This window comes from Prunus avium, chromosome 6 (genome assembly GCF_965620075.1).
Source record: "Prunus avium chromosome 6, drPruAviu1.hap1.1, whole genome shotgun sequence".
NCBI lineage: Eukaryota > Viridiplantae > Streptophyta > Magnoliopsida > Rosales > Rosaceae > Prunus > Prunus avium.
The window spans coordinates 11872318-11885648 of record NC_142289.1 but is presented as its reverse complement, the minus strand read 5'-3'; the positions used below and the strand labels follow the sequence as shown (position 1 = coordinate 11885648).

The 13331-nt window shown below is 42.3% G+C and overlaps 1 protein-coding gene and 1 pseudogene across 1 annotated transcript; both read left to right on the top strand.

Moving 5' to 3' along the window:
* Positions 1–220: 220 nt before the first annotated feature.
* Positions 221–4453, top strand: LOC110746767 (uncharacterized; annotated as a pseudogene).
* A 4780-nt stretch (positions 4454–9233) lies between these two features.
* LOC110746339 (RING-H2 finger protein ATL32-like) lies at positions 9234–10621 on the top strand. Its single transcript, XM_021946552.2, is given in 2 exon segments — positions 9234–10377; positions 10379–10621. Coding segments are annotated over 2 exon segments (1131 nt in total). The 5' UTR covers positions 9234–9366; the 3' UTR covers positions 10499–10621.
* The last annotated feature ends 2710 nt before the right edge of the window (positions 10622–13331 follow it).

The following is a 13331-nucleotide window of genomic DNA, read 5'->3' as shown; positions in this document are numbered from 1 at the left end:
TGTTTTATTTGTATTATTGTAATACTCCTAACTACGTAAAACACAGACTTTATGCTTTAAGTGTTTTAAGCCATCCTATAGGTATTTTCAATTGGCATCAGAGCAAGTTGCTGAACATTCTCAGCAGGATCTGACATACCTCAGGATGGAGCGTGCCGCAGGCTCAATTGTGCATCCACCATTTTTTGATGGGAACAACTATGGTGCTTGGAAGGCTAAAATGAAGTCCTTTTTATGGTCTCTGGATGAACGTGTCTGGAATACTGTGGTTCATGGATTTTCTGAACCTACAAAAACCACTGGAAAAGGAGATGAAGAACGCATTGTTCCTAAACCCAGAGAGGAATGGACAACTGCAGAAGTCACACACAGTACCAATAACCAAAAGGGGTTAAACGCTTTATTTACTGCTGTTTCTTCGGATCAATTTGAATACATCTCAGGTTGTGATACTTCTAAGGAAGCTTGGGATATTTAGCAGGTAACTCATGAAGGAACCGACACAGTAAAAGGCCCCAAGCTCCAATTATACAACCTACAGTTTGAAACTCTGGTGATGGGTGATAATGAAATGTTTTTTGAATTTTATGCTAAATTGTGTGTTATTGTGAATGCTTGTTCAAACTTAGGTGAAAAAATTTCAAAAGACAGAGTCATGAAAAAGATTCTGAGATCGTTGCCTCAACGTTTTCAACCAAAGGTTACAGCCATTGAGGAGATTAGGAATCTAAACACTATGAAAGTGAGTGAACTCATAGGCTCTCTTCAAACCTATGAAATGAAACATCTGGCCCCGAAAAAAGAACAAGAGTGTTGCTTTCAACATGGTGAACAAAGAGGAAGATGATCATCAAAATGAAGAATTTAATGCATAAGAGTTTGCTTTTCTCTCACGAAAATTTAAGAAGTTCTTCAAGAGCTAGAATTCAAGAATGCATGACTCAAAAACTCAGTTAGGTACAAATTCAAAAAATAAGTATTCTGATCTTGCTTATGGAAACTTTAAATCTCGCAAGTTTACTGAAAGGAGAAATTCTAAAGAGAGAACCAAATGCTTTGAATGCGAAGGGTATGGACATATAGCTTCTGAATGTGCCAATACACAGAAGAAACAGAACAGCAAAAATAAGGCATTGAATGCAACATGGAGCGACAGTGAGTCAGAATCTGAAAATGAGGAGAATACCGTTGCTCTCATTACCACTGTTAGTCTGGACGAAGTATCAAAGAAAAATGATGATGAAGGGTTAGATATTGAATTTGTGCTGGAAAAATATGAGGATCTGCTGGCTGCCTCTCAAAAACTCAGCAAACAGAATGTAGAACTTATCAAAACTATTGTTGTGTTAAAACTAGAAAAAAGCAGGATTACTGACAAGCTGCCATCCTTTGATACTGCTTCCAGAATGGTAAGTACAGGTATGAACGAAAAAATTCAATTTTTAGACAAGAAATGCACTGACCAACATATGTTAATTGCCTCCCTTACCACTGATAAACAAAACTTGGAACTTGAACTTAAAAATTCAAAAGAAAGGATTATTGCTTTGACTATTGGTGCAGAAAAAGTCGATAAAATGATTAGCATGGGTCGACGAGATGGTGACAAATGTGGCTTAGGATTTGATTCAAGCAAGAAGACTTCCGCTGTGTCCATCATAAAATTCGTAAAATCATTAATTCCTAGTGACACTCAAGGTTTTCAAAGAACTCGGAAATTCATACCAACGTGCCATTTTTGTGGTACTCATGGGCATATTCGTCCGAAATGCAAATTGCTCAGAAAAAATTCAGTAAGTCCACAATCTTTCAAGGGAGGTAAGGTAAGCATTCAAAACAAGATTTCACATCTTGTAAGAGAGGTAAAAAGGTTGTCTAAACTTTCTCATTCCTTATCCTTACCAAAAACAAAGATAGTGTGGAGAAAGAAGGAAAATAAAAACTGCTTGTTATCAACTTCAAATACTGAAAGTTTAGATGTCAAATGTTTTGTTGTCTTCACTGCCCTTTTTGATCATAAACCTAAATCTTTGTATTTTGACAGTGGATGCTCAAGACACATGATTGGTGACAAATCTTGTTTCTCTGCAATATCTACAGAAAATGTGAGTGGGATGGTCACTTTTGGAGATGGAAGGCCAAGATTTTGGGCAAAGGAAAGATTATGGCAACTGGTAACCCAATCTTGGAAAATGTCTTACTGGTTGAAAATCTTCAAGCCAACCTAATCAGTGTAAGCCAATTGTGTGATGAAGTAGGTGAGGTAACTTTCACTAAAACTCAATGCATTGTCAATAATAAAGAAGGAGCGGGTGTGATGGTTGGAAAAAGATCCAATGATAATTGTTATTGTTTTTTTACTAATGAAGCTTTTCAAGTGTGTTTTAGGACAATTACATATCCCCTGGATCTATGGCATCGTCGACTAGGCCACATGAACTATCAAGATTTGATCAAATTGTCCAAAAACGAATGTGTAAGAGGATTACCTAACCTTTCAGGTAAACATGAGGGAATTTGTGAGGGATGTCAACTTGGTAATTAAACCAAAAACTCTCATAAACTTACAAATTTGATATCCACTTTTAAATGTTTGGAATTGCTGCACATGGATCTTATTGGTCCCATTCAAGTGGCTAGTTGAGGAGGAAAGAAATATATACTTGTGTTGGTGGATGACTTCTCACGTTTTACATGGGTAAATTTTTTATATGAGAAATCTGAAGCTTTCAAATCTTTTTGCATACTGTACAAAAGAATTTTGAATGAAAAACATATAAGTAATATGTGCATCACTAGACTCCAAACTGATCATGGAACCGAATTTGAGAATCAATCTTTCATTGATTTTTGTAGCGAAAAAGGTATTAAACACGAATTTTCTGCGCCAATTACACCTCAACAAAATGGGGTAGTTGAAAGAAAAAATAGAGTTTTGTTGGACATGGCTCGTGTGTTGTTAAAAAGTGCTAAACTTTCTGATCACTTTTGGGCTGAGGCTGTTAGTACTTCATGCTAAACATCTAATCGTGTATTTTTCAGGCCTCACACGAAGAACACTCCATATGAATTATGGAAAGGTAAGAAACCAAATGTCAAGCATTTGAGAACATTTGGCAGCAAATGCTACATCTACAAAGATAGGGAGTATCTTGGAAAATTTGATGCAAGAAGTGATGTTGGAACGAAGTGACTGAGAGCTCGAACCATGTGCGCCTGCCGTTCGGCATGAAGGGTGAGTAAGGACTCTACCCCTGTGCGCCTGCCGCTCGGCACAAAGGGTGAGTGAAAATGCTACCCATGTGCGCCGGCCGTTCAGCACAAAAGGTGAGTGAAAACTCTACCCCTATGCACCTGCCGTTCAGCACGAAAGGTGAGTGAGGACTCTACCCCTGTGCGCCTGCCATTCGGCACAAAGGGTGAGTGAAAACGCTACCCTTGTGCGCCTACCGTTCGGCACAAAGGGTGAGTGAAAACTCTACCCCTGTGCGCCTGCCATTCGGCACGAAAGGTGAGTGATAACTCGACCCATGCGCGCCTGCCGTTCGGCACGAAAGGTGAGTGATGAATCTACCCCTGTGCGCCTACCGTTCGACGTAAAAGGTGAGTGAGAACTCTACCCCTGTGCGTCTGTCGTTCGACATGAAAGGTGAGTGACAACTCGACCCATGCGCGCCAGCCGTTCGGTACAAAATGTGAGTGAGGACTCTACCCCTGTGCGCCTGCCGTTCGGCATGAAGGGTGAGTGAGGACTCTACCCCTAGGCGCCTGCCGTATGTAGATGGTGTTCACGCTTGAAAAAAATCTGAGAGTTGAAACGTCCCTTCAGGTTGGACGTTTCGACTCTTAGGCTTCCCTGTGCATGGTTGACATGTGTCGGGAGGGGTTCAAGGGGTCGCGTCATTTCATTTCCCGATGCTAGGTTCATCTTATAAATAGGACGAAGGGACGGTAAGAGGAGTACTTAGAATTTGGAGAGCAAATAGAGCTTGAGAGAGGCAATTTCCGACGAGTGTATTGTGACGGCACAAGCGATTTCCGGCGAAGATTTCAAGGCAATGGCGATTTCCGGCGACTTTCAACCACCGTACTAACAAGGCATGTTGCTCTATTTTGCTTCAAATTGAATCAAACTGGTGGCATGTCTTCAATTGTTGCAAGAACATTTATGAATATGTATGAACGTAAATTAGCATGAGCTTTTAAGCATTAGGATCATAGTTTGATTTTGGCATGACAATTAGTTTCCTTTCGCCTCTGTTTGTAGATGTCAGATACAGAGTCAGAGTATAGTGATAGCCCAGGGGCTTTTGAGGGAGAGTTGTCTTCGGAAAGCTCCGTTGCAAAGCTTGAGAGTGCCGATTCTGAGAGCACCGATGTTGAAATAGTAGAAGATACAAAAGTTGCCTATCAAAGCTGGGTGCACTTCTTGTCTAGGGTCTCAAAGTTGTGAGCCTTCGACATCCGGTCGTGGAGCCGAGGCGGCTAAGGTTTCGATTGCTGCGCCAGAAGAGGGGGTGTTGACTGTTGTTACGGGCAAGCAGCGAGTGCCAATGGCGAAGCCGAAGGGTCCTGTTTTTTGTGTGGACTTTCTGGAGCCGAACGCCTTGACCGAGGGTGAGTTGGCGAAAATTCGAGCTGAGTATCACATTCTAGATTTGATAGTGATTCGAATCCCTGGGCCGCTGGAGTCCTTGAGTAATCCAGAAGGTGAGGTGGTCTTCTTCACCGATGTCTTCAAGCATGGGCTTCGGTTGCTATTGAGGCATTCGGTGCATAAGATCCTAGCCCAAATCGGCTACGCGCTTGGGCAATTCAATTCGAACTTCTGGATTACACTTCTCGGTACCATAACTGCATTCGGCATAGCCGGAGAGGGAGAGCCGAGCTATGAGCAGAGTGTGACGAGGGCAAAGAGCGCTGACCAAGGGGGTGGGTTCAGTCCAACTGTGTGTTTGCTGGTCAACGTGGATATTTTGTGGTCGGCGTGCCGAGCTAGTAGAAGACCTAACGTCGATGTCGGGTGCTGGAATCCGGTGCTTGGGAATCGGCGTGCCGAATTAATTTCTATACTTTTTGTGCCTTTTTCAGAGTAGCTTGCAGATATGTTGACCCATGCTGTGTCAAAATGCCGACTTGAAGACTCACTTAACTTGTTGGGGATTATCGATATCTATGCACCAACTTGAAGGGGAGTGTTGGCGTGAGTCAAAGTCAACGTTCCTATTAGCAACAGAATTTGCTCCTATTAGGAACAAAATTTATATTTTATTGTAATTATCTAATTTGAGTAGAATTATGAGATTTTGTACATATTTCCTATTTGTACCCACTTTGTATGTAGTATATATATCCCTCCTTGAGAGAAGAATAAATATATCAGTTTAAATCCTAATTACTTTGGAGTTTAATTATATCGAGTTACCTCAAGTTTTTGAGCCAAAACTGAAAATGTGCGCCTGCCGTTCGGCACAAAGGGTGAGTGAAAACGCTACCCTTGTGCGCCTACCGTTCAGCACAAAGGGTGAGTGAAAACTCTACCCCTGTGCGCCTGCCATTCGGCACGAAAGGTGAGTGATAACTCGACCCATTCGCGCCTGCCGTTCGGCACGAAAGGTGAGTGATGAATCTACCCCTGTGCGCCTACCGTTCGGCGTAAAAGGTGAGTGAGAACTCTACCCCTGTGCGTCTGTCGTTCGGTACGAAAGGTGAGTGACAACTCGACCCATGCGCGCCTGCCATTCGGTACAAAATGTGAGTGAGGACTCTACCCCTGTGCGCCTGCCGTTCGGCACGAAGGGTGAGTGAGGACTCTACCCCTATGCGCCTGCCGTATGTAGATGGTGTTCACGCTTGAAAAAAATCTGAGAGTTGAAACGTCCCTTCAGGTTGGACGTTTCGACTCTTAGGCTTCCCTATGCATGGTTGACACGTGTCGGGAGGGGTTCAAGGGGTCTCGTCATTTCGTTTCCCGATGCTAGGTTCGTCTTATAAATAGGACGAAGGGACGGTAAGAGGAGTACTTAGAATTTGGAGAGCAAATAGAGCTTGAGAGAGGCAATTTCCGACGAGTGTATTGTGACGGCACAAGCGATTTCCGGCGAAGATTTCAAGGCAATGGCGATTTCCGGCGACTTTCAACCACCGTACTAACAAGGCATGTTGCTCTATTTTGTTTCAAATTGAATCAAACTGGTGGCATGTCTTCAATTGTTGCAAGAACATTTATGAATATGTATGAACGTAAATTAGCATGAGCTTTTAAGCATTAGGATCGTAGTTTGATTTTGGCATGGCATTTAGTTTCCTTTCGCCTCTGTTTGTAGATGTCAAATACGGAGTCAGAGTATAGTGATAGCCCAGGGGCTTTTGAGGGAGAGTTGTCTTCGGAAAGCTCCATTGCAAAGCTTGAGAGTGCCGATTCTGAGAGCACCGATGTTGAAATAGTAGAAGATACAAAAGTTGCCTATCGAAGCTGGGTGCACTTCTTGTCTAGGGTCTCAAAGTTGTGAGCCTTCGACATCCGGTCGCGGAGCCGAGGCGGCTAAGGTTTCGATTGCTGCGAGAAGGGGTGTTGACTGTTGTTACGGGCAAGCAGCGAGTGCCAATGGCGAAGCCGAAGGGTCCTGTTTTTTGTGTGGACTTTCTGGAGCCGAACGCCTTGACCGAGGGTGAGTTGGCGAAAATTCGAGCTGAGTATCACATTCTAGATTTGATAGTGATTCGAATCCCTGGGCCGCTGGAGTCCTTGAGTAATCTAGAAGGTGAGGTGGTCTTCTTCACCGATGTCTTCAAGCATGGGCTTCGGTTGCTGTTGAGGCATTCGGTGCAGAAGATCCTAGCCCAAATCGGCTACGCGCTTGGGCAATTCAATTCGAACTTCTGGATTACACTTCTCGGTACCATAACTGCGTTCGGCATAGCCGGAGAGGGAGAGCCGAGCTATGAGCAGAGTGTGACGAGGGCAAAGAGAGCTGACCAAGGGGGTGGGTTCAGTCCAACTGTGTGTTTGCTGGTCAACGTGGATATTTTGTGGTCGGCGTGCCGAGCTAGTAGAAGACCTAACGTCGGTGTCGGGTGCTGGTATCCGGTGCTTGGGAATCAGCGTGCCGAGTTAATTTCTATACTTTTTGTGCCTTTTTCGGTGTAGCTTGCAGATATGTTGACCCATGCTGTGTCAAAATGCCGACTTGAAGACTCACTTAACTTGTTGGGGATTATCGATATCTATGCACCAACTTGAGGGGGAGTGTTGGCGTGAGTCAAAGTCAACGTTCCTATTAGCAACAGAATTTGCTCCTATTAGGAATAAAATTTATATTTTATTGTAATTATCTAATTTGAGTAGAATTATGAGATTTTGTACATATTTCCTATTTGTACCCACTTTGTATGTAGTATATATATCCCTCCTTGAGAGAAGAATAAATATATCAGTTTAAATCCTAATTACTTTGGAGTTTAATTATATCGAGTTACCTCAAGTTTTTGAGCCAAAACTGAAAATTTGCGCTCTAGAATAATAAATTAAGGAATTATGTTTCATGCAATATGGCCAATATATGGCTAAATATGGTAGCCCAGACTTCTAGTCAGATCAAATGAACTTTCTTTCTTCATGAAAGTTGTTCATCAAGAGGTCTACATCACGTGTCCAAATTTGAGAGCATTTTGGACAAGTGTAGCATTCTCAAGATATCAAATACTGAAGCATGTTCACCTGCTCGATTTGCCAATCAACTTGCCCAATTTGCCCAAATGAGCAACGTGCAATGCTCAAATGAACTTCCTTTCTTCATGAGGAACTTGCATGTTCATTAAGTTGCTCATTTGAATGTCTACTACATAATATCCAAATTTGGGAGCATTTGAAGATAGTGTTTGTGACAGTAGCAGTGAAAGTGTTTATGACAATGACAGATTAAATCTTCCACGTTTTGGCTTTCCATTACTTAAATGAACTTGCTTTCTTCATGAAGATAATGAAGATATAATAGTCATGATCATGGCAATAAATAAGTAGCAATTGGCCGCCAATCATCGTCATGGCAATAAATAATTACCAATTGACCGCCCTAACCTATTATCTGCCCTTTCTTGGGGACAAGTTATTATCTCCATGAATTGTTTAGTTATGGACCTCTCAAGAATATTTCTCGCACTACCAGCTGCTATTACTTGGAAACTTGTGGGCCGCCAACGTTAAACACTGTCATCAACCAGAAAAACTTACATTCCACGATTAACATAACTAGATTGCAATTTTACTAATTTTATTTTAAAAGGAAAGGTCCAAAATAACATAATTATTTTTGGAGAGACTTGTTGCACTGATTAGGTCTATGTTCGTATCTTCCATTTTCTTCCCTAAGCTCTAGGTGTATTAATACCATCTCTTGGATCTCAACTTTGCTTCTGAATTCCATGCAAGGATAAGCTTTCTTGTGTGTTGATGAGAAATCATCTACTAATCAAACCGACCAAAAAATTAGACCCATACCCCTTCAGAATGAAAAAAGAATACAAATGGAACCCTTATTTTTATGGGTGATTTTATTTTTGCGTTTTCAATTATTGTCACGTAATTAAGTTCGTCCTCATGAAAGTAAAATTCTTAATCTGCCACTGCTTAATGCATCAAAGAAGATCAAGTTGCATCAGAGAAAAATGTAATACCTATAGAAAACTTTGCCATACAGAAAAATTGAAAGGACCAAATTGGAATTCTTACTGGACAGTGGCCTGCGGGTACTTTGTAGATGCTGAGGCCAGACTCCCACCAAGTCTAAATAAACTACCAATTGACTTCTCATATTCCTTCTCATCTGAAAGGCTCAAAAATCATCCAAATGACCCAAACGAACCAAATTTGTCATTTTATATTTTCAAAAGGAGTTTCGGAAACAAGCAAACATCATGAATTTCATGAGAGAGAGAGAGAGAGAGAGAGAGCCGTTTCTACCTTTCAATCTCTTTCAGCTCTGCTGATGTCATCGCTTACCCACTGTCCCCCCACTCCACGTAGAATCAGATTCTTCCAGACAATCTTCTTCTTCCTCCTCCTATCCCCTTACATCCATCGCTTTCTCTCAAGTCTCATCCAACCGTCCGCTGAGATTACTTTTTTTTTCACTACTTTCGTGTCTCAACCGGGTTTCAATATTTAATCCCAGGAGTTCAAACCGCACACGAAGCCCCCCCTTCTTCTTGCTCCCCAAGCAAAACCAACACCTGCTTCAGCAGCCGTATGTATTACCATCGTGCCACGTGGCACTCTACTACCCAATTCCAACTTTGCCTTCTTTCCTTCCCTTCCCTTCCCTTCCCTTAATACGAGCAGCACTCACTACCAACTGTTTGTGAAAAATGCGAGGACTGATAAAGAGCTTCAGCCTCCTCACGCTCTTGCTTGCCTTCCCTTACGCCATTAATGCGCAAGTCACCCAGGAATCACAGAACAACAACGGCTATGGCTACCTCTCCACTTTCACCTCATCCATGGCCATGATCCTTGTGTTCATCTTATGCGCCTTCTTCTTGGTGGCCTTCTTCATCATCTACGTTCGCCGATGCGCCGAGGCCGCAGACATCGAATCGGCCGGAACCGCAGCTCCGGCTACCGTTACCCGCCGGCGAGGCCTCGACCCTGCCGTGATCGAGACTTTCCCGATCCTCGTCTACTCCGCCGTCAAGGATCTCCAGATCGGGAAGGGAGCTCTGGAGTGCGCGGTGTGCTTGGGCGAGTTCGACGACTACGAGACGCTGCGTTTGCTGCCGAAATGCGATCACGTCTTCCACCCAGACTGCATCAACGCCTGGTTAGCAGCTCACGTGACGTGTCCGGTTTGCCGCGCCAAGCTCTCGGCCGAATCGAACTCGCGAGTTCCCGAGCCACACAACGATCCGAATCTGGAAAGTTCGAGTACGACGAGCCAGATTGAAGTCGGTGAGGCTCGGAACGACGCCGTCGTGGTCAATGTGTATGAAAATCAGAGCAGGGACCCACAAGCGGTTGAGACTGCGAACCTTACACATACAGCGAGGTCGGGAATCTCTGGAAAGTTCCCCAGATCGCACTCGACGGGTCACTCACTGAGTCAACTCGGAGGGAACACGGAGCGGTACACCTTGAGACTGCCAGAGGAGGTGAGGAGACAGCTGATTTCGCTCGGGATAAATAAGCTGAGACGTTCGAATAGCTACGACGTCGTTTTGCCTCGCCTTGAGAGTTCGAGGAAGGGGTATAGGTGCGGCGGCGGTGAAGCGAAAAGCAATGTGGATAATCAAACCGGGTGGTTCGACTCATGGGCTTTGTTAAGAACGCCCTCGTTTTTGGCTAGGGGGAGTTCCGTTACCGTTAAGTCTCCTAAGGGAGTAAGGCGGTGACGGAGATGGTGTGTTTGGGAAGACGTCGTTAAGGTCTGCTAAAACGCCGTTCGAATGTCTGAATGCGAAGGCGGAGAGGTCCAAAAAATCGATATCTCGGCTTCCTGTTTGATTTGTAAATATTTGCATCATGGTGTTTTAGTTAGTACTACTATGTACATAGCATTTTGTTTATATATTTTTATTTTTGCGAAAGAGGAAATCATTAATAATAACAATCACTTTATTTCTGTTTTGCCATAAACTCCAGCAGATATATAAAAATAGGCGCATTTCGTACTTCGAAACATAAATAGTGGCAACTTCAAATGAATCCTCATAGTTGGAAAAGTGCACACTTGTAAAAGCCTCCCTACACTTTTTTCCAAACTTTTTGGGCACTAGGACAACTCCACAGTGCATGTAATACACTATCAGAATTCACATTGCAAATGAGGCAGGAGTCATAAGAGATTATTTTCCTTTTTAGCATATTAGATTTACAAGGAATATAATTTTTAATAGCTCTTCAATTAAAATATAAGAGTTTTTGTGGTAACTCTTGGGACCAAACTTTTCTCCAGAAAGCATTTCGTATTCTTAGTTCCCAAGAGGAGCCAACAGCCCCACTACACTCCTTTTTTTTTTTTACATCTCTAGCCTATAACCACTTTTCACATAATAAATTCCGTTAGTTGTATATGTTGTGAATTAAAGACTAACTCACTGCCCTTTTAAGATCTTGTTGTTGATGGACTTTAGACAAAGAACTCAATGATGGATGAGTCTTACACACACACACAGAAATTAACCAAGCACAAATGACACAAGTGTTTATAGAGGTTCAGCAAATTGCCTACATCCTCTTTGGTGATCACCTTGAGAAATTTCACTAATAAAGATAGGTTACAACTTTGGTTTACAAAAGGAAACCCCCTTAGAACACTACCCTCACAATCTGTTTCTCTCACACCCTTGCTCAACACCTTGATACACTTAGAGAACTCTCTTGCTCTCCCCTTGGTTTTTCTGAACAAAGCTCTCTCCAGAAAACTCTAACTAGTTTCCAGCTTTTGCCACTACATTTGTTCAACATTCTTTCTCCCTTGTGTTATCTTACTTCATCCCATTACCTACACAAGCCAATGGACAAGAGATAGGATATCTGATTGTCCTCCACGTTCTTTCCTTTTAGTCACCACTTAGACTAAGGGTCAGATTAGGTAGGTAATACAATCCCACTCAGCCACCTCCATTAAACCAGAAAATGGAGAGGAGATTAATCAAAATAGGATAACCAATTAGCCATGAGTGCTCTCCCAACTATCCAGCAGGTAGTCAACCCTCTTTTACCTCAGAAGTGATCCATTAAGCACCTGCAAACTCGTGGAAAGCGATAGCCATTGAAAAGACATTTGAAAATACGTAAGCAAAGCATCACAGCACGACTGGAGCGACCGGTCGTCAGGAATGGGCGACCGGTCGCCAGAATTTTTCCCTCCAGACTTTGAATCTGCTTCTAAGCGACCGGTCGCACGTGTGCCTGCGACCGGTCGCAAAGAACTAGCGACCGGTCGCTCTTCAGTTTTGCTTCCAGACTTCGAATCTGCTTCAAAACGACCGGTCGCAAATGTCCAGCGACCGGTCGCTTTTAGGCAGATTCAAAATCATCCTTTGAGCGCCAAAAAAAACTTTGTATCCTTTTAGGTGAGCCATTTTTCCAACAGTATAATGTCAAATCCATCTATATTTGTGATAAGGCTTATTATCACAAAACGTCCCTGACGTTTGTGAAACTATCACATTGCATCCTTAAAGTTTTTTTTTATCACTGATGGTCCTTAACGTTAATATAGGTGCTCTCAAATAGTCCTTCTGTTAAAAAAAACTGTTAAATTCAGGGATATAATCGTCAAATCAATCCAAAATTATAAAATATATATATAAGTTTCTCTCTCCCCTCTTTTCTGTTTTCTTTCCTTCTCTCTTCTCTGTCTCTGTCTCTCTTTCTTTTTCTCTTCTTTCTTCCTCTCCCCGAGTTCAGTCATCTATCTCCTCTTTCTTTTTTATTTCCTTCCCTTCTCTTAATCAATAAAACAAACCTGCATATTAACTTTCAAGACATCAAGAGGCGTGATTGCAAGATGGGTAGTGCCAGCACTGAGCATTTCACCAACAGTGCAGAGCCCATAATATGCAGGTGAAAATTCTTCACACAGCCTCCCTTCAACCCTTCTCATGATCTTTCCTTGTTCCCAAACTCTCTCACTTCCAATCTCAAATAATCACATTCCTACAAGCTCCAGGCCCAAGTGGACCAAAACCCATTTCATAGATTCTTCGGTTGGAGCTGGGTCAAATAGCGAGAGAGAAAGAGAGAGAGAGAAAGAAGAAAAAAAAGAAAGACAGAGAGAGAGAGAGAGAGAGAAGAGTGAACTCGGTGAGAGTAAGAAGAAGAAGAAAAGAAAGAGAGAAAAAAGAAGAAGAAAGAAAGAGATAAGGGAAAGAAATAAAAAAGAAAGAGGAGAGAGAAGCCTGCACTCGGGGAGAGGAAGAAAAAAGAAAAAAAGAAAGGGAGAGAGAGAGAGAGAAGAGAGAAGGAAAGGCAACAAAAAAGAAAGAGGGGAGAGAGAAACTTATATATATATATATATTATAATTTTGGATTGATTTGACGATTATATCCCTAGACTTAACATTTTTTTTAACAGAAGGACTATTTGAGAGCACTTATATTAACGTTAGGGACCATGAGTGATACAAAAAAACTTTAAGGATGCAATGTGATAGTTTCGCAAACGTCAGGGACGCTTTGTGATAATAAGCCTTGTGATAATTAACACTCGAAGGGATAGAGGTAATGGCCTTAACATCTTCCACATTAAAATACAGATTTAGTAAATCAACATTCCAATTCCCAATATGAAAAATAAAAGCACTTACTTTAGTTTCTTGATCCAGCACTT